Here is a 22,251-nt window from a genome sequence, read left to right as displayed (position 1 = left end):
ATTTTTATGGAAAAAGACTATCATAAAACAAATTAGAGTCATACGATTCAAGTCATTCAACACAGGTAAACAAGTTCCTCGTTTAAACTTATCAGAATAAAAGATCTGGTTCCTCAAAACGAGATGCTCGACAAGGAGTTCACTAAGATGTAATCCCGAATAAAAGCCAAAAGAAACTCACCGAGATGTAATCCTCAACAAAAGAATGCATGACTGGCAGGGTAAAAAAACGACGACACCACTTCATAGCCCTAAACTTTTAATATGCACCGAATAAGGGAGTTGAAGCTGGGAACCAAGCTTCTCCTTTGCAGATTTTTCAGTCTTCAACGTGAGTTTGGTTAGCTGCTTCTTCCTCTCGTATGCCAACTGAGCCATCTCCTTTATCTTGTTCTCTAGCTCCTGTGAACACGAAATAAAAAGATGTTCAGTACTTGGCATATAACTTTACCTACGAATATAACATTGCATTCATATAAATCCGAGAACATCATGCCATGGATGCAAAAACCCGTATAATGCAAACCTATTGCCAAGCTTAAAGGCAGTTTCCAAATTCGAGCGCATCTCAAGAAATTTTAAAAAATATAAAGCCATGTATGAGCATGAAAACCATATTCATGGATGAATAAATACATAAACATCATAAAACCGACAAGTGAAATGATGCAAATGATGAAGATAACTCCGTAAGGTAACAAATGTATCGACTCTGCTGTGGCTAACAACAATCTACATTCAAATTACATCCAAACTACATTCAGATTACAAGAAAATACAATCTACATTCAAGTTACTTACAACAAATAAAAGCCAATGTTAACAAATTTCGAGATCATTAAACAAGAATTGCAAAAAGCATAAATCTTTTGAGTTGAATTTCATCTTACCTTGGTGTCATAATGACTCCATCCGACCTCGGACATAAGCTGACCCAACAAGCTGTATTTGTGGCCCTTCTGAAGCCTCAAAACCCTAGTTTGACAATTGATCACAAACCCCAACTCACTGAAGCAATTCATCAAACACGTAGAAAACAAAAACAAAAAGTCACACCGCCACCATACTCACTTGATAGCATCAGGAACCATCATCCTCTTCGTCTAGTCATACGGCGGTGGGATGCCCTCGTAAACCTTCAGCCTCGCCAGAGCCCGCGTTTAGTCTTGTGCGGATCATCCAGAAAAAAATACAAACCAATCGCCATTAAAACGGTGAGTTTTGAAGCAGAGAAACAGAGACACAGAGGAACATAGTGTGAAAGTTGCGTAAGTTACCAAGCATTTTCTTAACAATATGATGTGTTTTTAGTGTAGTGTAAAGTTGATATGCATCTCGATTTAGGGAGAAATTTTAGTGTATGACTAAAGGATCATAAGTATGTGAAGCCACTTACAAAATAGTCGGTATATTTTCTTAGCATCCAAGTTACCTTGTGATCCCATTGATGTGAAAGTTTCTACATAAGAACAACTGCGTTGAAGAAATTTTCTAGACTAAAGATCATGAAAAGGAAAATACAAAAAGATGTGTTAAAAAGTCTTTGAAATAAACAAAACAAGTTAGTGAGAATCATGAAATGCACCATCTTAAGTTATGATCATATCCACAAGTGTTTGATATGACCATTATACAAGTTGTAGAGCCGATTCACTGATTAAAACTCTACCTACGCAACTAAATATTAAGTATGAATGTATGAAGAAGATATTTACTACTCCAACTACAAGCCTGCACAACCTTTTTTTTTTTGGAAAATTGGACATAGCATTCCAAGGCCTAAGGCCAAACAAAGACACAAAGAGGTCCACAAACTACTTAAGTACAAAACAAACATTGGACCTCAAAAGCACACATAAAAGAGCCCAAAACAAACACAGACAAAGCCAGAATACACTAGAACCTTGTAGTCCCCGCCGTCGCCGGAAATCTCGAGAGCCACCATCGCAATCCGCCAAGTGATCCAACCAACCAGAACCCAGGAATGAAGAAAACCAGTGCTCCAACACCCTGCAAACAACACCACAAAATCAAGGAATCCAATGGGAAATCATAACCCACTGGAGACAGAGCCAATAAAGGCAAACACGAGGAAGGAGGTGGTGCGAACACCCGAGCCATAACTCTACTCACCTTCCAATAACCCCGCGACACAACGCGGTTAAGAGATGTGAGTGCAGACGTGGTTTTGTGAGGGGATGGAGCAAAGTGGTCTGAGGAGGATGGAAGGAAACGAAGTAGTGGAAGACGAAAATGGAAGAAACGAAGTGAAGAGAGACTGAGATGGAAGAATCGAAACGGAATCAGAATTTTGGGCTCAGATTGGGAAAATGGATAGGAAGAGAGGATGGAGAACGAGAGATCGGGAACGAAAGCAGGGAAAAACGCGAGGAGAAGAGCAGAAAAGAAAAAAACAGGGGGTTGCCACCGACCCTAGCTAGGGTTAGCGAGAAAAAGGAAATCGGAGTCGGAAGCAAACCTCGCATAGACGGCTGAAGAAACTCTCAAAGAGAGAGAAATGCTCTCACCAGGACGGGAGAGAGAGATGTTCCTCAAGTTGATAGAAATACAAGAGGGAGGGAAATAAAAAGCTTACAAACAAGCCTTACGATGTGGAATATGAACATTTTCCAAATTTTCAGAAGGAAAAAAAAAGTTAAGAAAATTTCCACAAAGCAATTATGCAAAAAAATTAAAAAACCACCAAACACATAGGGTTGGTGACGAAGAGGCCATCCCACCCTTTTACTTGGCCAACCCCCGCACAATCAAACCACCAACACACCTTTCCCTTATTTACTCTTTCAAATCAAACTCTGTGAAATCTTCAAAATCTCTGCATTTCCAGGTCTTAGAGGTGAAGAAGCAGACCGGCCTCTGACTCTCCGACGACGACGACAATGGCTGGAGACAAAAAGGTTTATACTTTGGCTGAGGTCTCCACTCACAGTGATCGCAAGGACTGCTGGCTTCTCATCGATGGAAAGGTAATGTTCTTGCTTCTTTTGAGCTGCAGTTTTCAGTTAAATTTTGGGAGTTGTATGTGTGATTGAATTTGGGTTTTGCTCTGATTGGATCTGGGTGAAGTGTTTGTTGGTGGGTTTTGACTGGTATAGTTGGATATTGGAATAGTTAGATCAGGATGAAATGTGTTCGAGATTGCTATAAAAACAAAGGAAAATTACAAGTTTATAGATTGGTATGAGTCAGATTGATAGACATTGGTTGAGATATTGATTTCAACTTATAGGAGCATGATTCAACTGCTGATGGATGGGCATTTCTTTTGTGTTTTTAGTGAAATTTATCGCCTCGATAGGAGATAGCTTGTGCTTATACCGCGCATTGGTTTCTCCTAAAATAAGTGATACTTTATGGAGAATAGCTAATTATTAAGATTTTAGTTGGTGGTGAAATGATTGATTAAGTTTAATGAAATTAATGCCTGGAGGCACATCAAATAAAAAATGGTGCAAATGTTGCTGATGGACTATACAAATATGTTTCCCAGCCGGCTCCTCATTGAAGTAGTAGTAGTGTAGCTGAATTAACTTGGCATAGTTCAGGTTCCTTTCTTAGTAAGCATAGATTATCTGTTCGGTCCACTGTGTTCACGTTCATTGCCAACTGATGTGCCCTCAGTTCTATGTTATGTGAAAAGCTAATAATGCTAATAGTCGCTTTCATCCTTGTGAGCTAGTCTTTGGAGCTGTGGAACATGGCTGAGACAAGAGCATGACAGTTGCGGCACACGGGAAAGTAATCTTGGCAAATTGGTTCAAGTATAATTTTTGCAATTCAAGGCAGAAAAATGAGTCAGAAGTATTGTTTACAATTAAGCCAATTATAATACAACTGCACGATTGCATGCAACTCAAACTTATAATCTCTATTATCGATATTTCTATCTTCTTGGAGCTGGGGTGTGTTGGCTGATTAAGGTCTAAATTGAAATTTCCCTTCTTTTGTCAAGCTGTTAGATTTCAATAATGAGCTGTTAGATATCAAGGGCTAAGATTAGATCAAATTGTATTAGGCTCAAATGTGAGCAAGTGGCAAGATCTCATAGGATATTGTAATGAATGGTTGGATGAGCTCATAGGCTCTCCTAGATTCTCTCCCTCTCTAACGGTTATGTAATTAGTTTGTTACATCTTGACCCGGGCTCCACCACATCTTGGGCTCGACTCCGCCGTAACACGATATTGTCTGCTTTGGGCCCCGACCACGGCCTCACAGTTTTGTTTCTGGGAACTCAGACGAGAACTTCCTAGTGGATCACTCGTCCTGGGATTGCTCTCGCGCGAACTCGCTTAACTTCAGAGTTCTTACAAAATTCGAAGCCAGTGAACTCCCAAAAGGCCTCGTGCTAATTGGAGGTGGACATGTACATATAAGGCATAGAGGATCCACTCCCTTAGGCGATGTGGGATCTAACAATCCACCCCCCTTAGGGGCCCGACGTCCTCGTCAGCACACTTCCGAGTAGGGATTAGCTCTGATACCAAATTGTTACATCCCGGGCTCGACTCCGCCGTAGCACGATATTGTCCGCTTTGGGCACCGACCACACCCTTACGGTTTTGTTTATGAGAACTCACACGAGTAGAACTTCCCAGTGGGTTACCCATCATGAGATTGCTCTAGCTCCATTCTCGCTTATTTTTCTGCCTCTGAATATAAGTTCTAGATGCTTTTCTCTAATTTTTATTTTTATTATTATTTTTATTTTTGCTATTTAGTGTGAGAAAATGGCTTCAAAATTTGATGTTCCAATGTCTGGGCAAAGGAAAACAAGAAGAGAACACTAATGGTGGTGACGATAGAGAATCCCTACTTTGCGATGGAAATCAACGGTCCATGTGCAGCCTTCAGCCCAGTTTATAAATATGAAGAACCAATGACATGGGGATTTGTTTAATTTTATCAAGTTTTGTACTGAGGTAAAACTCTCCCCATTTAACATAGTTTTAAATGCTGATTAGTATGTGTGTAAATAGGATTGTGAGTGGTTGTATATATGTAGTAGTAGAATTGAAAACATTATTGTAATTATGTGTAACTAGAGTAGTAAAGCCGCGGCATCGCAAGGGCTTTTTTTGCTTGTTGAACATAATAGCTGTTTCTTTTTAAAAACCAATTATGTTATCCACGTATAACATATCAACTTGCTTAATAAAGGGAGAAGAGTGCATAAGTATTGTGAACCCCAAACTATAGTGCTTTTGTTTGGCTTTTCGAGAGAGATATATTCAGTAAATGTGGTGCGTGGTGCGTGGTGCTTACTGCTTACAATGCATATTTTCAGCATAAATAATCCATGAATCTATGTATGCATGCACCAAAATCATTTAAACTATTAGAAAAGACTTTAATTCTCCCATGTGAATGTGAGATTTATACATTCAACATAAGCATATTAACATTAAGCACATGAAACTTAAATACAATAGGAGCATCTCGCTAATTAGTAGTGAATCACTAGCTCCTTCTCATTGGTTTCTTAACTTTGTTGTTTCAGAACTAATGAAACATACATGGCGAGGGTAAAGCACATATATATGTTTGATTTGTGTTTTGACAGATCAATTTAAAGCCCTTGAATCATGGAAGTCAAACCCGATAGGACTCTACCAATAGTAAAAGGAAAGAGAAACACGCCCTTTTATTTATTCTCGTAATAGACATTACATGACTTATCATAGCTAGCTTACATATGCTTTCATGCGTGCGGTTTTATTGAATCCACATCAAAGCATGCAAAGCGTGATAGTTTTAGAGATGCTAACCACAAATGTCGATCAAATTATATATGATCACAGCGGTTCTTCTTCTTCCTTGTGCTTCAAGTTGTAGAAACAGACACCCGTATAAACGCCACCCTCCTTGGAGTAGGGAACCATTTTATTCTCAATGCTAACAAGACTGTCCTTCTGAGTGTAGAAGAAGGGAACATCGCATGAACCCCTTGTTGCTATCAGGCTCACCTTCACCCGAGTCATTGGCTTCACAACAACCGGAAATTCCTTCACAATTGTAGTTTGTGATGTGCGAGCTTTTCCCCACTCATAGACTCCAGTAAACTGATCACCCACTACTTCAACGTTGTCCTTTTCGTCTACGATGAATAGAGTGGCGGAAATTATGGTGGTTGGGATGAGGGACGAGAATGAGACGGGATCGACGACGGAATTCCAAGTACTAGCACTAGTGTCTAAGTAGACCAGCCGGATGATTTCATTTGTGGGTTCTTTGGTGCGGTTTTCGGCTTTTCCAGTGGCCACGACGACGTCGCTTTTATCATAGATCCTAGCATCGGTAAGACGGAAACCGATATCAGAGATTTTTCTGGACAGAACAGGCTCTTCAACTGCCAGGTGCGCCTCTACGGTAATTGTAGGCACGTTCGCACAGAGACAACTAATTGTCTTGGAACCGGTAGTGAATCTCTTGCTGTATTTGTTGTTGCCCAAGTTGCGGAGAGCTACAACATTAATATTGTCAGTGTTGTTGTGGTCGGCAGCCTCGAGTTTGACTGGCCAAAACAGCGTGTCAGAGTCCTTGTTGGTGGCGTCTTCTGTGTCGGTCCAGATCCAATCGTTAGTCCTACTACGCCTCCAGAAATTTCGAGCGTGAGTGGGCTTTATGCGAACGCTTCCATCACCAGCGGTGAAGACCTCGTGCCCCACCGACGGATCAATGAGACCGGAGGCTGAGAACTGCAGATGGGGGTTTCTATTGATGGATTTGGGGGTGAGGTAGTGGCCATTGTCACCTTTGAAGGCAACAAATTTGGGGAAAATCACCAAGGATTCCCAGTCGGTGACTGAAAAGACATCCTCATTGGTTCGAGTGTCGGGATTCTTTTGGTATGCGAAGAGGCACGAATGGAAGGCATTTGCCGAGAGTGGCATTGCGTAGTGTCCCAGTTGCACGTGGAGCAGTCGGAGGAGGACTTTGTTGTTGTTGCTGTCTACTCCGACAACCTGAGGCTCCCAGAGTGTGCATGACCAAAGGGATTTATATTCCACTGGTTCATCAGCCCCGGCTACAATCCACCAGTGGACTTCGTCTGCTCTTCTCAGATATTTGTTGTTGTAAGCGGATCTTATATGCACCAGCCCTAGGCCGCCGTTGTTGCCACCATTTGCGGCCGGCTCCACGTGCAACTTTGTGTAGGGGCTCACAATATCGTCTCCGGAGAATTGGAGAACCCCATGCAGGTTCTCGACGTCTTGATGTATGTAGCGCAAGTATTTGTTTTTATATTTCAGGGCAAGAGTCCTTGGCAGTTGTTGTGATGCCATCTCTGAAGAAAGTATAAATACAAGTAACACACATTAATAACCAAACTAAGTGTTTAATCACAAAATTAATATTATCTAAAGAAAGTGCACTGATTCTGGAATCTTACAACTCAAATAATATCAGTCAAATAGTAGTAAGGAAGATTAGAAAGGAATCTGGAAAGAAAATAGGTGTGGTAAAAACAGTACTCTGCTTCTCCACCAAATCTGCAGAAAAACAGCACTATCGGACCAAGTTTAGGCCCCGTTTGGAGCATTCAAAACTAAACCAAATCGTGTAATATTATATGGGCTTTGAAGCTTGTGTTTTGTACTTTAGAAGCATATAAAGTTTGTAGAAAACGGAGCTCTGAATTGGAAATTATAAAAAAGAAAAAATGGAGTCTTGAAACTGGAAACCCAGTTTTCTGCTGCTGTTTGGCAGCTTGTGACCCAGTTTAAATAAGGTTTTGATCAACCAAAACTCAACGGAACTGAGTGAAAACAATTGGGTTACGATCATGAACATATGTACTTTCAACACACTAAAAATTTTCTCCAAAGGAGCACATAAAGACTTAGAAATTAAGAGCCAAAGAAGGCTACTCGAAACTTTGCATAGAAATCAATTTTTTGCAACTTACGTAGCAGCCCACTTCCAAATCATATAACGAATCCCAAAATACTTCCAGGTAGTCCAGAAGTCATGTATACAACATCCAAAACTACAATGACTCAAAATAACAAGAAATTAACCTTTTGAACCAAACCCTTGATCAAGAAATTTGATCTACACACCCAATCCGAACTACTCAACTCTAATTCATCATTGAATGATAGAAAACCCTAAATAAAACTAAGAACTCCAAATATATCATGGTAGTTTCAATTCAAATATATATGTAGCAAGCGTCGACAACACCAACCAATACCAGAAAAGAAATTGAAGTAAAAGAACCTCATGCTAATTCATTGAATCTGATCAACAAACACCACAAACAAACGTAGAACTACAAATATTTTTAGACATGTGGAATTAACCCATGGATATCAAAATTATAAAAATTAATCAACAAAACCATAAATTATCAAACACATTTTAAAGCCTTTTGTCTGTTATGCTACTCACCATTTATGTGCATAATCTCTTGTTAGTCTTGCTAATCTGAAGGACATCGTAGTGACTGGACCAACATGGAGTCCATCGAATCTGCATCGACAAAAGAAATTAGAGGGGAAACACTCGTATTCACAAATCTGACAGCCCAAAAGGGATTTATTCTTCAATCTTCCCAAATTTGGTGGTCCCCAATTCTTTGCAGGAGCAATTAAATTGAAGGGCGACGCTTTTGGGTTTGATTTATGGATTTAAAGTGCGAAGGAGATGCAACTGATCTTGTTGCTGTTGTGTGTGGGGAAGTGAGAGTGTGTGAGAGAGAGAGAGAGAGAGAGTCGGTGTAGTGTAGCTTGGGGATGAGTGTGAGCCAAGAGAGACAAAAATATCATTGGTTTTCTCTCTTTTCTTTTTTTTTTTGCCCTTTTCCGTCCAAAAAAAAGATCAGAGTCTCCTTCCCTCTCTTTTCTTTTTTTTTTTTATCTTTTCCGTCCACCCTCCTCTCGACAGTTCTCCCTTTTTTTTTTAATCTCATTGGTTTTCTCTATCCTTTTTCTGATTGGTCCCTTGCCTTCCACTCTCTTCTCCTGGTCGGGCTTCCTTCACACGTGGGAGTTTATTCTATTTACAATCTAAGATTTAGTAAAATGACTTCAAATATCCGTAACTACACCGTTATAATCCGGACTTGCAAACAGATATGGCCTATGAGCTCATAATTTTGAGATCTATTTGAAAATGTTACTTACGATCTTGAAAGGTTAACGAATTTTAAAGATTCATTACAAAATTTCAAACCGATAACTATTCGATTTAATTCCAAAAATTAACGGAGTTAAAATTAACTAATAAAGATAACGTAAATGTGAAATACGAATTTAAATAACGAGATACGTAATGAATAGTGAAATTCCGGGGATGAGATTTCACAGATAAGAGTTTTCAAGATTGTTAAAGAATTCTTATATTCATTATAAATTCTTATTTTCAACTTGGTAGTTCGATTCTTAATTGAACTCTGTTGTGAACACTTCCTTGCTGTGGATGAAGCTAATTTTCTTTGTACACCAACAAGCCTTAAACCTGAGATGAAAATTGTCTACAACTGTTAGAATGAAATAAAAGAGGAAAAAAGTCTGTGTAGTCGATGCCTTGGAGAAATGAGATTAATTAAAAAATGTTGTAAAATCGACGGTGTGTGCAGTGGAATAAATAAACAAGACACAGAATTTACAAGGTTCATCTACAGTCAATGTGACTGGAGTACGTCCTCGGAGCAGTAGTAGTGCTTTTATTATAATCTGAAATCATAAGATTACAACTCTCTCTATTATCTCCTCTCTTTTTCTTCTCTCTGCCCTGATCTTTGTGGCTTCTCTCTTCTTCCTCACTTCTCAGTCGTTAGACTTTGTGTTTTTGTGTGTGATTTTATATGGAAGGATGAGGCAGCAAGTGGATTAGTGGACAAACATGTAGAGTTGTAGTGGGTTGGTCATCCACACATTGAATGGCTTATAAGATTACAACACTCCCCCTTGGATGGCCATAAGCTGTGACGTCGCTGCTGGCTACCACTCCAATCATTTTCACTTGCCTTATCTGTCCCTTAGGTAGAAGTGGTATGTTCTTTAGTTTTCCCCAGTCAGATGTGGCATCTTTTCTGGAAAGCCTTAAAATTTGAATTTATTTTTGGGTGCTCCCCTTGATGAGTTTCTCTCGCTAATTTCAAATTCCTTAGGCTGATGTTTTCCCCCAAAATGATGTATCATTTTCACTTGCCTTACTTGTTGTTGACTTTCCACAGCTTGATCTTGAACTGAGTTGAAGGGTTTCTTGAAGGGTTGGCGAGGCATGGTCTTTTCAATCACTCAGTCAGCCACCAATTTTCTCCCTTTGGATTCCATGGGCTCATCGATGATCCTTCTGCTTCAGTTTCTTGCACGGTAGAAGTGGTGAGCAACTTTTGCCTTTGGATGGTCCATCACTTCTTAGTGACTCATCCATGCTTAGCAACTTCAGTGTAAAGAGCCAACATCAGACCAATTATTCTACAGTGTTGGTGACTTGAGACTGAGCTCCATCAACAGTTGAAGATGGCTACTCGAGAGCAATACTAGGTAAGCAATCAAGAAAGGTTCTAGGTAGTCGAATCCTTACCAAAAGTTTGCTTGCAGGTTCTGACTGATTGCTTTTTTTATCCTTGTCTTGCAAGTAAGAGTAAGGGCAAAGGAAATGATAGGGAGATTGCATGATATGAGATACTCCTTCTCTCGTCCCTAATGATATGAGATACTTTTTGCTCTTGAAGGAAAGAGTATAAGATTTTGATGCTGGTGTAAACCTTTTCGATCGAAATGGGTTTCTTGCTGAGGAAATGAGTTAGGAATTTTTAGGGACTTGGTTGAAGAGGTATTCTCAAAAAGGAAGAAAACTGAGTATGTTGAGAGGTTTGGTTGCAGATGTATTTTCGGCAAGGAGAGAGAGTTAGGCATTTTGGATGTATGCCTTGCCATGGAGGATGAAGGTTGACACATATAGGATTTCCCCAATAGCAGATAGTGGTGCGGATGTGTCCTTGTTACCCACGCTTGTTGGCAACTTCACGCGTTTTCGACTCTGTCAGATATCTTTGACAAAGTTGCATGTGATATCCGAAAAGTTGAGATTGAGTCTGAAAAGTGTTAACGGACTTGTGCAGGAAAATCCGGTTTTTGAAATTCAGAGAGTGGTGTCTCTTCGATTTTTGAACAAGTGGCTATGTTGTCTCTTCTTTATAGAGGTATTGATTGTATTCAAATTGCACACTTTGAAGATTTCCCACCTGTGAAAATTGTCTCTGTTGTATTTCTGAGATTTTACTCCATCCAACTTTTTTCTTTCATCATTTCTGAAAATGGCCATAAATATCTTTTTGAAATGTCAAAAAGATATTTATGTAGTTAATATTAAAAAAAACCAACTGAGATCCCTCCTTGCTCTGCTTCCCCATCCCTCAATTATTTTTCTTTCTCCTGGAGCCCAAACTGCACCCCATCGCCCAATTCTTTTCAGCGATCCCCCAAATCTTTTCATCCTCCCCTTCTTCTGATCATCCATTCTTCTTCTTGCTCCCTTTTGATTATTTTTCTTGTTCTCTTCTGATTCTTCTTCTTGTTTTCTTCTGATTTTTCTTCTACATCCGCCAATTGTTTTTTCTTTCTCATAAAGGCCGCACCGCACCCTACCTCATTCCCTAATCTAACATTTGCTTAGATTTGAGTCTTAGAAGTGATACAGATGAGCCACGTCAAGATAATAATTGTTGCCCATCATTCTTATCTTCTAATGGCCTTCTTACAATTAGAAAGTCTGTGATGAAGGATGAAGTAACGGCTACAGTAGTAGCTAAGAACCTTCTCACTCCCAGAGATAAAAGAATATTGTCAAAGAGGACTGATGAATCGACTGTTCAAGATTCGTTAGCTTTCAATGTTCAATGTGCAGGTTCTGTATCCAACATGGGCCAACGTCTACTTGCTCGATCGCGCCAAGTCGAATCATTAATGGCTGAGGTGGCAAGTCTTAGACAAGAACTTAAAAGGCTCAAATATGAGAATAAAGAGTTGCACAAACTTGCAAATATTTACTCAATAAACATGAAGAGAAAACTCGACCAGCTGCAGGAATCCGAAAGTCGAATTCAAAATGATCACCAGAGATTCGTGGCTAGATTTCGAGGGCAACTAGTGTCTTCCCCTTCTAGTGTTTTGCCAAGTACTAGGGAGTCACATGATCAATCTCCAGTGTCTTCCCCTTCTAGGGTACTGCTAAGTACTGAGGTTTCACATGAACAACCTTTGTGAAGACTCCCTCTTATTTGTTTGTTTTAACTCATGTATATGTACATATCTGTAATTTCTCGGAGATATCAATAGATAATCTTTATTTCATTCAGTGTATTGTGCTAAATACAATAAAACATATACTTGACTAAGATGTGGTACTTCTGGACCAAACATCAATTCATCAGTTCCCTCACTAGGATGAATGATTTTTCTTAGTGTCTAAATATTAATTAACCTTTTGAGTGTTCAACTCATGATCTTCAATCCATATGATTCTTTAATATTATAAACATCATGGATAAGATTCGTGTTGGCATATTGTTTGATCTGCAGCTTAAGACAATATTTCCTTCAACACTTTATAATTTTTCTAAACTCTCCAGGAGTTTCAATTTAATATCATCAACTTTTGCAAGAGATTTTAGTATATTGCAGTAATATCATAATAATAGTACTCATTAAGGCAATTTATACCATCCATTGGTATTGAGTACATAATTTAAGCTTTACCTTTTCAGGGCTTTCTTCAAGCAATCTGAATCCTTCCGGGATTTTCTACACTTCATGACACATTTTCCTTTGGAATTTATACAGAGCAACTTGCTTCCATGTATACTTGAGGGATTTACTTATGGAGATATGCTTTAGGCATCTCATAAAGTTTCGTGTAATATATAATTTTCCATTTAAATGGATAAGCTTCATAATGAGAAATCATGTTTCCAGGAGTGTATTACAATTTTAGGTTTCAACTAAGAACCTTGTGTCATATCATTTTAGTGTAATTTACTGTATTACAAATGCCCCTACGTAACCTTCTGGGTTCAACATCATTTGGCGATTTGTACAATAGGTCCATTTTCCACGTTCTTGGTAAATTGATATGGAATTGTCTTTCTCCATTTTTGGCCAATTATTTTTCCTTTTGTCGACGAACAAGAGAACGCAGCTCAATATCCACAGCTCAATGATGAATTTAGTAGTTACTGAAAAACCAAAATTAACATTGGTAATCATCAATTCGTGATCCTATAATTCTTATGTGCATGCGCATGCATATTTATAAGCATTTCATTTACTTTGGATATCATTGCCTCTTCAGGGGCTTTACATTGTCTCTTCTAGGACAATCATCTCTTATTAGATGAATTGTTTGAGAATTTGGATCATAAGCTCCTCTAGAGCGTTATACAGTTTGGATTTTAATTTCCACTTCTAAGAGTTGAGTCATTAGAACCTATACGTCTATCATGCTTCATGCATGAGACATCAAAATTTCCATGTCCGCAGATTGTCCTTTCTGGAACGTGTATCCATGCGGCGACTATCATGCTTCCGACATGTAACAGTTATGCTCCGGGAATGCAATAATTCAGTAATGCCATATTTTTCTTCTTTTGAATGACTAACTGATCCTTTTGAATCTAAGGGTCTACCATGCTTCAGGTGTGTAACAAATAAATCATTTGCTGCCACATTATTTTGTCTAACAAGGACATCAATTCTTATAGGCACATTTGTAGCAAGTATATGGACATCAATTCTTATATGTTCATGGTTGTTGTTGGGGTTCTATCGTTAAGGATGCTGTTAAATCTATTGTCGTGAATGTTCCTGCTCTATTTTCTGAGAATTTGGTCTTTTCAACTTTTAATGGTTATGATCAATCATCATTTCATGTGATTTCTGAGTTTGGCTGTTGATATTTACTGTTTCCAAAAACTTTGATCCTTTGAAAGGTTCAAATTTTCTTTTTCTGAAGCTTTGTTGGTGTTCAACAGATAAAAATGGCACAGATGCAGCACCCTTCCTCTCAACAACATGAACAATTGCCACAGTAGCAACTGCAACAGGTTGTGCATAATTATGCAGACTTAAACTTTGTACTCTTTCTGTATGTCCTTGGTTAGGGATCCAAGTTAGTTATCACAAATGTCCGATTTAGACCAAATTCATCTCAGCTGGCAACAGCTTCAGTTGACAAATCTGTACGATTGTGGGATGCAGCCAATGTAATTGTCTTTACTCTCTTTTATGTATGGTCTGAGCTGATACAACCAGGATGTACCTCAATACGTTAATAATTTCAAGATTTTTTATTCATTTGTAATTTTTAGTTGTTAGAACGTTCTAGCGTGCATTTTCATTGTACTAGCATTGTTGACTTATTAATCTTATCGTGGCAGCCAAACTGTTGTTTACAAGCATATACGGGACACAGCTCCTACTACGTCCCGTGGCAGCCAAACTATTTTCATTAAGAAGACTGATTTATTTTGTTTCTGTGATCATGACAATGTTATTCAGTACTGGAATACCAACCCATTCTCTTGTACTCGTAGTTCGAAGGTATGTAATCTTCTGTTCTTTGTTTCCAAGTTAAGCGTTTTTTTTATTTGTACGAAAGCTATACTCACACCCTAAAAATTGTCTTTATCATTTGGGGCAGGGAGGTACTGCACAAGTGAGGTTTCAGCCAAGAACTGGACAACTGCTGGCAGCAGCCTTGGATAAAATTGTTTCCATCTATGATGTCGAAACTGACAGGCAAACACATTCGTTCCAGGTACCATGTCTGTAAATATGGGATTAACTGAGATCTGGATTAATGTTAATCTGTTGCTGTAGGAACAAGTGATTAGTTATACGATTAAATCATCGTCCTCAATCTCAGGGGTACTCTGACATGGTAAACTACATTGGTTGGCATGCAAATGAAGAATATCTGGCATCTGTTAGTCAGAACTTGGTGAAGATTTGGTCGTTATCTTCGGGAGAGTGTATTCAGGAGCTCAGCTCTGACGGCAACCAGTTTCATTCGTGTGTCTTTCACCCAAGTTATTCAACTCTCTTGATGTTCATAATCTATTAATTTTAGTGTCTAATATAATTTTTAATTTTAGTTTATATGTTGTTAAACAATTGCCACAACGATGATATGATGCTACAATCTTATGCCTTTTGAATTAGGACCTGATGAACTTAGTTTTGGATAAGATGATCAACATCTATTGATGTGTTTTTCTGCTGAAAACCAGAAAAAGGAAACAACACTCTTCCTGTGGACCTGCCAACAACACCGGCACAGGAAGCACTGTTGGCCCTTCACCCAGTTCGCCAGCATCAACTCGCACGCCTGGTGATGGAATTAAGACAGCCAATAGTACGCAGCATGTTAACAGAATGCCAAAAAGCTTGATGATGTATGGTTTAGAAGGAACAGGACTGGCTGCATCTTCGAATTTACTGGTATGCTGAGTTGCTGACTTTAAATGTAGATGTGAAGAGTACTTGAGCTGCCAATTTAATTATAACTTCACTCAAGGTTTCCAAAAAAAATTGTGCTGTCAGTAAACGTTGCCAAAAGCTTGGTTCTATTGTTGAGGAATCACTATTATGAATGAGTTTTGAGTATCAAATTTTATTGTTATCTTATGGATGCTGAAACGGAGAAGGTAGAAAAGCCAGAGCGACTCTTCTTCTAACAGAATCGTTTTCTGTGCAGGATGACATTGAACGATTTGGAGATGTTGGTTCTTTAGAAGATAATGTGGAATCATTTTTGTCAAATGATGGGGGAGACAGGAGGGATCTGTATGTGACATTAAAGCAGAGTCCTAAACAGCGCCATAAAGATTCTTCTAAAGGTAACTTGAAGGTTTACACATTGTATTCAGAGAGTTGCTCCAGTTTCTTCACTGTACCTAAGCTGTGGCCGCATTGTCCAATTCAGGTTTTACAATTGTGAAGTTGGCTCCAGTTTCTTCACTTTTTTCTGATGGGAAGTTACTGGCTAGTGCTGGGCATGACAAAAAGGCATGTACTAGCATTGTTGACTTATTAATCTTATCGTGGCAGCTAAACCGTTGTCTACAAGCACATACAGGACACAACTCACCTATTATGTCCCAATGACTTCCACCCCAAGAAAACTGATTCATTTTGTTTCTGTGATCATGACAATGAAATTCGGTACTGGAATATCAACCCATTCTCTTGTACTCTAGTTCGAAGGTTTGTAATCTTCTGTCATTTCCTTCCAAATCAAGTGTTTTTTTATTTGTACGAATGCTATACTCACACCCTAAAAGTTGCCCTTATCATTTGGGCCAGGGAGATACTGCACAAGTGAGGTTTCAGCCAAGAACTGGACAACTGCTGGCAGCAGCCTCAGATAAAATAGTTTCCATCTTTGATGTCGAAACTGACAGGCAAACGTACTCATTCCAGGTACCATGTCTGTAAATATGGGATTGACTAACTGAGATCCTGATTAATGTTAATCTGTTGCTTTAGGAACAAGTGATTAGGTATAATTTGTTATATGACTAAAATCCACAGATATCGGAGATCCAACGCTGGGGAACGAGGTGTTCAAGAATGCCGATGGAAGCATCCGCATAAAGTCCAATTCCTCGTGTAAGATCTGGAGGCTTGCCGAGGATGATTGGATCTACACTGACTCAGATGACACCACCAGCAACAACTCTAGCACGTTATTTTGGCCTTCTCTATAGACAACGAACCATGCATGGAGGTGGAAGAGATTTGTCCTTTCAAGGAGTATATCAGTGATGTCACTTATCGCCTCAAGGGCCTGACAATGTACAACCAAAATGTTGTCCAAAAATCAGCTTTGGCGGGGATGTTAATCGTAACAAAGAATCTTTTCCGGCAGAGGTAAAGGTCTCCAGCTTCTCCTCACTTCTGAGGCTTGGTAGTGTAGGGAGCAGCACCTGTGCCAGTGTTCCAGTAATCGCAGACGGAAAGATCAAGATTGGGTCTACAGAATCAGTCCGTTTTGGAGAAACTGAAACCATCACAAGTAGTGAAAATGAGGCTGTGTATAAGGCGGATGTGTCTCGTCACTTCGGAGGCTTCATGCGATGTTTCTTTCTCCTACAGCCAGCGCGGCACTCGTACTGCCGGGGAAATAGTTAACAGCAAACATCGACGATGGAATTTACACTGCCGTCAGGACCTTCGACTTCAAGTTTGACATTACAAAGGAAACACTTTGATATTCCACTAGTAATTCGTATTGTGCCTGTTATTGTCATCGATTCTTCGTTCATGTTTCACGTGATCGTGATTTTTCCGTTGTTCGTTGAATTCCATTAAAACCGAGTCAATGTCTTGAGTTTTGAATGGAACCCTTTACAAGAATAAATTAGAGGGAACTTTAATGAAAAGGGTTTCTCCAAACGTCTTCTTAATCAAAAGCACTCTCTTAACTTTGTTTAATAAAAATGACACAAATTACATATGTCAAACTCTAAATATTAAAACTCACGGGCTGGAAGCAAAGCTCATTACGCAACCCTCCTATGTTTTCTTCCACCCCTTGCCCCTAATGGGCGTTACCCCATATCTGTCAAACTACTACAACTATTTCTAGAACTGAACAATGGCACTGCCACTATTTCTTTAACCAAAATCTGAAAGTATCAATTTTGAAGAAGCACTTACATGGAAAAGAAGCCCCTGAGGAGAGGATTAAACTTCTCTCTTGGGTCGAGGACCAATTCAGTTAAATTTGGTAAAAAAAAATTGGCAAAAACTGCCCGGAAAAAATCACTTTTGGAGAGGTCAATCTCCTAGGATATTGAATTTCAACGTCTGGGTCTTGTATTAGAAGAAATAGGGCATCGTTACGAACTTGTAACTTCTGACCTCGCATGATTCGTTACCATATGAGACACTTATGAAGAATTTAAGATTGAAAAGAAGGAAATGAGAGGGAGAAACAGAAGGGAAAAATAAAAAGGATTGGACTCAAACCTGTTAGGGATCAAATCAGCCCCAGTCAATTATTTTGGTTGGGCTACTCTAATTGGGCTTGTTTGATGTTGAATTTTATTTTAACCGTTAAATAAAGTTATTAATGTGTTTTTGATTAAAATTCTAAATTTTTAAATCATTTTTACTAATTTTATTAAACTGGGAGCGTACCTTGTATGCGAATGAGTTCAAGGAAAGTGCAGTCCAAATCCGACACCGAAAGTTGAGGCCCATTTGCATGCCATGTCACAAAACCAACTCCAATTTGCATAAATCTACACATTCGCGCTTCTCGCTAAATGACTTCAAAATTTTATTGAACTTGGAATGCACTACAAAAACTAAATATATGAAATTGACCACAGAAAAAAAAAAAAAAAAACCTAAGAGTTTCATTTTTGTTTAGTGCCTTTTTAGTGTTTTGATAGTATCTTTGTAGTGCTCGAGTAGTTCATCGACAATGTTCAAGTGAATTGTTAACAACTCAGTCTAAATTTCGACGTAAGAAGTGAAATTCCAAAAAAAATTCAGATTGGAGTTTGGATCGTAACGTGACGAGATTTGTCAACTTACTTGTTTGACTAACTATGAAGGTTCCTACTCCAATCCCCCGTTCCAGTCCCGATGCTGGATCACAGGGTCCAGATCTGCACAACGCCCCTTCAGTCTGCCACGAAGTCGACTAACGCAAGCTTAAATACAGACAGTACAGAAGTTAGCGTTAACAAGTCACTAGTTCATCAGCACAAGGACTGAATGGAATGGATAAGATTCCTACCGCTAAAGAGAAATGCAGCAATGCAATTTATGTGATGCTATGGCGTTGGAGGCGCTAATTTTGCTCCCTGCTTTGCTTCTGACATTTCGACTTCACATGCACTGGTATTTGTAGACTTTTCATTCTCCACTGCCATTTCTTTGATCCTCGCTTGTTGTATGGCTAGCTGCTCGTATCTGATGATCAAATCAAGAAATCACGTTTACTGAGTGTGTACGCATGTGCAGATACTAAACATGATCTAGGGCAAGCAAAACATCGCATAGTTCAAAAGGGTAACGACGCAGATGTCTTGACAAAGTATAGTGATAGTCACTTGGACTCATATCATCATATGCACCTGTATTTATAGCTTGAATCTGTAAATTTGAAAATGTATAGTGACGGTCACATTTAACAGTTCTGATTTTAACATGACTCTTTAGCTATAAGCATCATCCTGTTGTGGACAAGTTTTCAGGGATCGAAAGAAGCTTCAGGTGCAAGCATGATCACAGCAGTTCAACATTGTTGACATCTGCTATAAACTTATAAGCCTTACCATGTCAGACTAAATCAAGAACTTGGTACTATCTGATTCAAATGGAGTACATATGTAGATCTTTGCAGTCTAAGCCTATGTGTTTGACCAAACCAATTCCAACTAAAAGTTGAGTATTCAAGTTCATTGAGATGAATGGATCGTGTTTGTTTGATTCGTTTTTCCAAACCAGTCTTCACTGGCCCTATGATAGGAAGAGAATACGAGTCTAGAGCTCCATCAGGAGCAATCAGTATGTTCCAAACACTAACAAGATAATCGGCTCAAAATATTCAAACTAAACTACCTAGACGAATACTCCTAAATCCCATCAACAACTAATCAATCAATCCGGAGTTCGGACTATGATATCAGATAACATTGGTGCGAAATGATAGAAAATCTGAAACTTGTAAAATACTTACTCCGCCACTTGTTTCTTGACAAGCACAAAGTACACTCTCCAAAATTGACGTTCCTTCAAGTAGCGGGGGCATAGCTTATATCTCAAATGTGAAAGTTCCTGAAAATACGAAAGATCCAATTCATAAAAATGCTCTTAAAGGGTTGTATAATGCAGTGCAGCTCCAAAGTTATAACTAATAAGAAATCTAGATATGAGGCCTGGAACATCCAGGGTAATCGAACTTCCCGAGCTCCTTGGACTACAACCATTTCTTATTTGTACTACAAATTCAACACAACTAAAGGCACTAACCTTTATAAAAGCAATTGCAAATTGCTAGAAGGCCAAGGAGCAACATTCTACAATTGTTGATATAAATTTACATGCTTTACTCAACGAACTTTATAACTGTGAATTTGACATCAATTACAAAAAATATTAAACATAAACAATGAGCTAGAATTCAAACCTTCACTCTTGAGAGCACAATGGTGGCATGCCTTTCCTGCCATTCAGACAGATCTTCATCTTCTTCAGCTCCCTCATCGTCTGCACCGCAGCGAATCAAGCAAATTTAACTCCATTAACAAGAAAAGAAAGAACCCATTGCAGTCCTTATCCACACAAAGAAAAACCCAGCCCACAAATTTTCATTATTTACCCAAAATCAAATTAACCGAAGAAAAAACTCCATTATCAAGCTAAATAATTACTGTTCCAAAACACCAAAGGAAACAATTAAAATTAAAATTAATTCTGAAAGCTGTTATCTTTGTACCTGGAAGTGGGAAATTCCTGAAAGTGTCCAAAGTGAAGGACTTGACAAGATCGACCAACTGCTCCGTGACTCCCAGCTGCTCTTCTTCCCTTTCGTTTTGCTGGGGAAGGAGGGTTTGCTCTGAGGGATCTGGGTTACTGGTCTTTTCACTATTCTTCAAGAGTTTGCGTCGGAACCACGAAGATAAATCCATTGGCAATGCCAGAGTGCATGGTAGTGAACACACAGAAGTTGAACGACAATTTTTTTTTTTTTGAGTTCTTTATATATTAATCCTTGCAGCTCTTATTTTCTATCTAAAAACCCAACTAATTATAAATATTCAAATAAAATCCAAATTTAAAAATGATTGTAGTAATTGACCAATTAATAAAAAATATTTACAACTTGTACCATAATATTCAAAATAAATCAATAAATATTATTACTCACCTTAATTACAATGAACAAATAATTTAGAGAATTATTATTGGCACTTCAAAATTTTCATTCTATACTTTAAACTTTTTATATTTAGAAAGAAAAATACACTTGTGAGAAGTGTAGAAAGAAATTTTTGAAATGTCAATAATATTTCTCATAATTTATTGCATATTATTACCTCAAACACACACATATATATACATATATACATTTAAATGTATATAGGACTACCATAAGCTCAATATATATACATAGTTTACCTATATGTATAGTACTACTATGCATTCAAATATATATATATATATATATATATATATATATATATATGTATGTATGCACAGTACTACATATATAATCAAACATATTATACTAATTAATCGAACTATATGTAAATTTATGATGAGAATAACATATATTTTGTAGGTATTTTATTTTGTATGCATCATCATATATATTGAGCACATTTAGTATTATATGTACAAAATAATAGGTAAAATAATATTGAATAAAATAATAATATTTTGTTTCATGTAGGTACATTATTTGGCATATATTTTGCGTAAATTGGGTTTGCTTTATTATGTAGGTAAGTTATTTTGCATGTATTTTAGATGGGGGTGTGATATCTACACATCCTTGTTTACTTCTCACACACCTTTCTAAATTTTCGGTAGCCGGATCGGATAAATTGAAGAAGATCAACGGAAGGAAATTAATAAGGGGTATGAGAGAAGTAAAAAAAATAAATTTGTGGATAGCACACCCCTCTTACATATAGTGGGGAATTATTTTGCTTTTTTTAAGCAATCTAACATTTTAAAATTCAAATAGTAGGTGCACTAAATCAAATAACATTTTTTGTTGGTAAATTATTTTGCATGAATTTTTACATATACCAGGCATTTTTTTTGTTATATATATATATATGTGTGTGTGTGTGTGTGAAATAATTTACCTACATTTATATGTAAAATATAATTTGTTGACTTAACTAAGCATGCATTATTACATATATATTAGGCATGTTTTGTTGTTATTATATATTAGGAAATAAATTTATTACTTTTTATTTTCGTAAAATCATTAATTCTCCCTTACAATTTGTATGGAACTAATTGTGTACATCAAACATTCAAATAGGGGTATTTTGGGCATCAAATTTTTTTAAATGCGTAAAGTCAAATATAATTAATGAATTTGCTGATATGAAATTTAGTCAATGAGTTTTATTTGAGTAAAAAACTTATGACGTGTTTTATATAAAGAAAATTAAATTTTAAAGGCTAAAGTTATATTTTCGGATTTTTTTTTTTTTTGGGAGACAAGTCCGTGATCTGCTGC

The 22,251-nt window shown here is 37.9% G+C and overlaps 5 protein-coding genes across 10 annotated transcripts in view; 2 read left to right on the top strand and 3 right to left on the bottom strand.

Moving 5' to 3' along the window:
* The window catches only part of LOC126622759 (transcriptional corepressor LEUNIG_HOMOLOG-like), a gene marked incomplete at its 3' end in the record, with an annotated part of 47,012 nt that extends 31,931 nt beyond the window's left edge, over positions 1-15,081 (top strand). The window contains exons 2-6 of the mRNA XM_050291488.1: positions 14,004-14,077; positions 14,186-14,236; positions 14,411-14,573; positions 14,674-14,790; positions 14,899-15,081. Coding sequence (XP_050147445.1) covers positions 14,046-14,077; positions 14,186-14,236; positions 14,411-14,573; positions 14,674-14,790; positions 14,899-15,081 — 546 coding nt within the window. The remainder of the gene's footprint in view (positions 1-14,003; positions 14,078-14,185; positions 14,237-14,410; positions 14,574-14,673; positions 14,791-14,898) is intronic.
* Positions 2-2,983, bottom strand: LOC126620730 (60S ribosomal protein L13a-1-like). Of its 4 annotated transcripts, XM_050289000.1 has the most exons (5): positions 2,134-2,983; positions 1,904-2,010; positions 1,072-1,165; positions 891-975; positions 2-402 (listed from the first exon to the last, which is right to left on the bottom strand). In XM_050289000.1, the coding sequence occupies exons 3-5, from the start codon at positions 1,092-1,094 to the stop codon at positions 244-246; spliced, it is 267 nt and encodes an 88-aa protein (XP_050144957.1). In that variant the 5' UTR covers positions 1,095-1,165; positions 1,904-2,010; positions 2,134-2,983; the 3' UTR covers positions 2-243. The 4 variants fall into 4 exon arrangements, with proteins under 4 accessions (XP_050144957.1, XP_050144959.1, XP_050144958.1 ...); XM_050289002.1 differs by lacking the exon at positions 1,904-2,010 and having other exon boundaries at positions 2,480-2,983; XM_050289001.1 differs by lacking the exons at positions 1,904-2,010; positions 2,134-2,983 and adding an exon at positions 1,397-1,892.
* On the bottom strand, positions 5,641-8,821 carry LOC126620726 (uncharacterized). The gene is made up of 2 exons (XM_050288993.1): positions 8,416-8,821; positions 5,641-7,309 (listed from the first exon to the last, which is right to left on the bottom strand). The coding sequence occupies exons 1-2, from the start codon at positions 8,426-8,428 to the stop codon at positions 5,817-5,819; spliced, it is 1,506 nt and encodes a 501-aa protein (XP_050144950.1). The 5' UTR covers positions 8,429-8,821; the 3' UTR covers positions 5,641-5,816.
* A 1-nt stretch (position 15,082) lies between the features above and the next one.
* LOC126620729 (transcriptional corepressor LEUNIG_HOMOLOG-like) lies at positions 15,083-16,457 on the top strand. Of its 2 annotated transcripts, XR_007622618.1 has the most exons (4): positions 15,083-15,473; positions 15,680-15,871; positions 15,958-16,238; positions 16,338-16,457. XR_007622618.1 is itself a non-coding variant. In XM_050288998.1 (3 exons), exons 1-3 carry the CDS (start codon positions 15,408-15,410, stop codon positions 16,137-16,139), a joined length of 390 nt encoding a protein of 129 aa, XP_050144955.1. In that variant the 5' UTR covers positions 15,083-15,407; the 3' UTR covers positions 16,140-16,238. The 2 variants fall into 2 exon arrangements, 1 of the variants encoding a protein (XP_050144955.1); XM_050288998.1 differs by lacking the exon at positions 16,338-16,457 and having other exon boundaries at positions 15,730-15,871.
* A 1,837-nt stretch (positions 16,458-18,294) lies between these two features.
* On the bottom strand, positions 18,295-20,744 carry LOC126620728 (uncharacterized). 2 transcript variants are annotated; one of them, XM_050288997.1, is made up of 5 exons: positions 20,488-20,744; positions 20,179-20,258; positions 19,729-19,826; positions 18,784-18,959; positions 18,295-18,697 (listed from the first exon to the last, which is right to left on the bottom strand). In XM_050288997.1, exons 1-4 carry the CDS (start codon positions 20,678-20,680, stop codon positions 18,821-18,823), a joined length of 510 nt encoding a protein of 169 aa, XP_050144954.1. In that variant the 5' UTR covers positions 20,681-20,744; the 3' UTR covers positions 18,295-18,697; positions 18,784-18,820. The 2 variants fall into 2 exon arrangements, with proteins under 2 accessions (XP_050144954.1, XP_050144953.1); XM_050288996.1 differs by having other exon boundaries at positions 18,295-18,959.
* Positions 20,745-22,251: the final 1,507 nt, after the last annotated feature.

The sequence above is a fragment of the Malus sylvestris genome, chromosome 5 (assembly GCF_916048215.2).
Source record: "Malus sylvestris chromosome 5, drMalSylv7.2, whole genome shotgun sequence".
Lineage (NCBI taxonomy): Eukaryota > Viridiplantae > Streptophyta > Magnoliopsida > Rosales > Rosaceae > Malus > Malus sylvestris.
This window is presented reverse-complemented; position numbering and strand designations above follow the sequence as displayed.

What these genes read in the sequence shown, in the direction of transcription:
- LOC126620730 (XM_050289000.1), bottom strand. Translation starts at nt 1,094, where the DNA reads ATGATGGTTCCTGATGCTATCAA. An exon ending in ATGGTTCCTGATGCTATCAA is followed by an intron (nt 976 to 1,071) that starts GTGAGTATGGTG and finishes TTGTCAAACTAG; the next exon opens with GGTTTTGAGGCTTCAGAAGG. An exon ending in GGAGTCATTATGACACCAAG is followed by an intron (nt 403 to 890) that starts GTAAGATGAAAT and finishes TCGTGTTCACAG; the next exon opens with GAGCTAGAGAACAAGATAAA.
- LOC126620729 (XM_050288998.1), top strand. Translation starts at nt 15,408, where the DNA reads ATGCCAAAAAGCTTGATGATGTATGGTTTAGAAGGAACAGGACTGGCT. An exon ending in CTGCATCTTCGAATTTACTG is followed by an intron (nt 15,474 to 15,729) that starts GTATGCTGAGTT and finishes TTTTCTGTGCAG; the next exon opens with GATGACATTGAACGATTTGG. An exon ending in CCATAAAGATTCTTCTAAAG is followed by an intron (nt 15,872 to 15,957) that starts GTAACTTGAAGG and finishes TGTCCAATTCAG; the next exon opens with GTTTTACAATTGTGAAGTTG.
- LOC126620728 (XM_050288996.1), bottom strand. Translation starts at nt 20,680, where the DNA reads ATGGATTTATCTTCGTGGTTCCGACGCAAACTCTTGAAGAATAGTGAA. An exon ending in CAGGAATTTCCCACTTCCAG is followed by an intron (nt 20,259 to 20,487) that starts GTACAAAGATAA and finishes GCTGCGGTGCAG; the next exon opens with ACGATGAGGGAGCTGAAGAA. An exon ending in GTCAAGAAACAAGTGGCGGA is followed by an intron (nt 18,960 to 19,728) that starts GTAAGTATTTTA and finishes TTTGATCATCAG; the next exon opens with ATACGAGCAGCTAGCCATAC.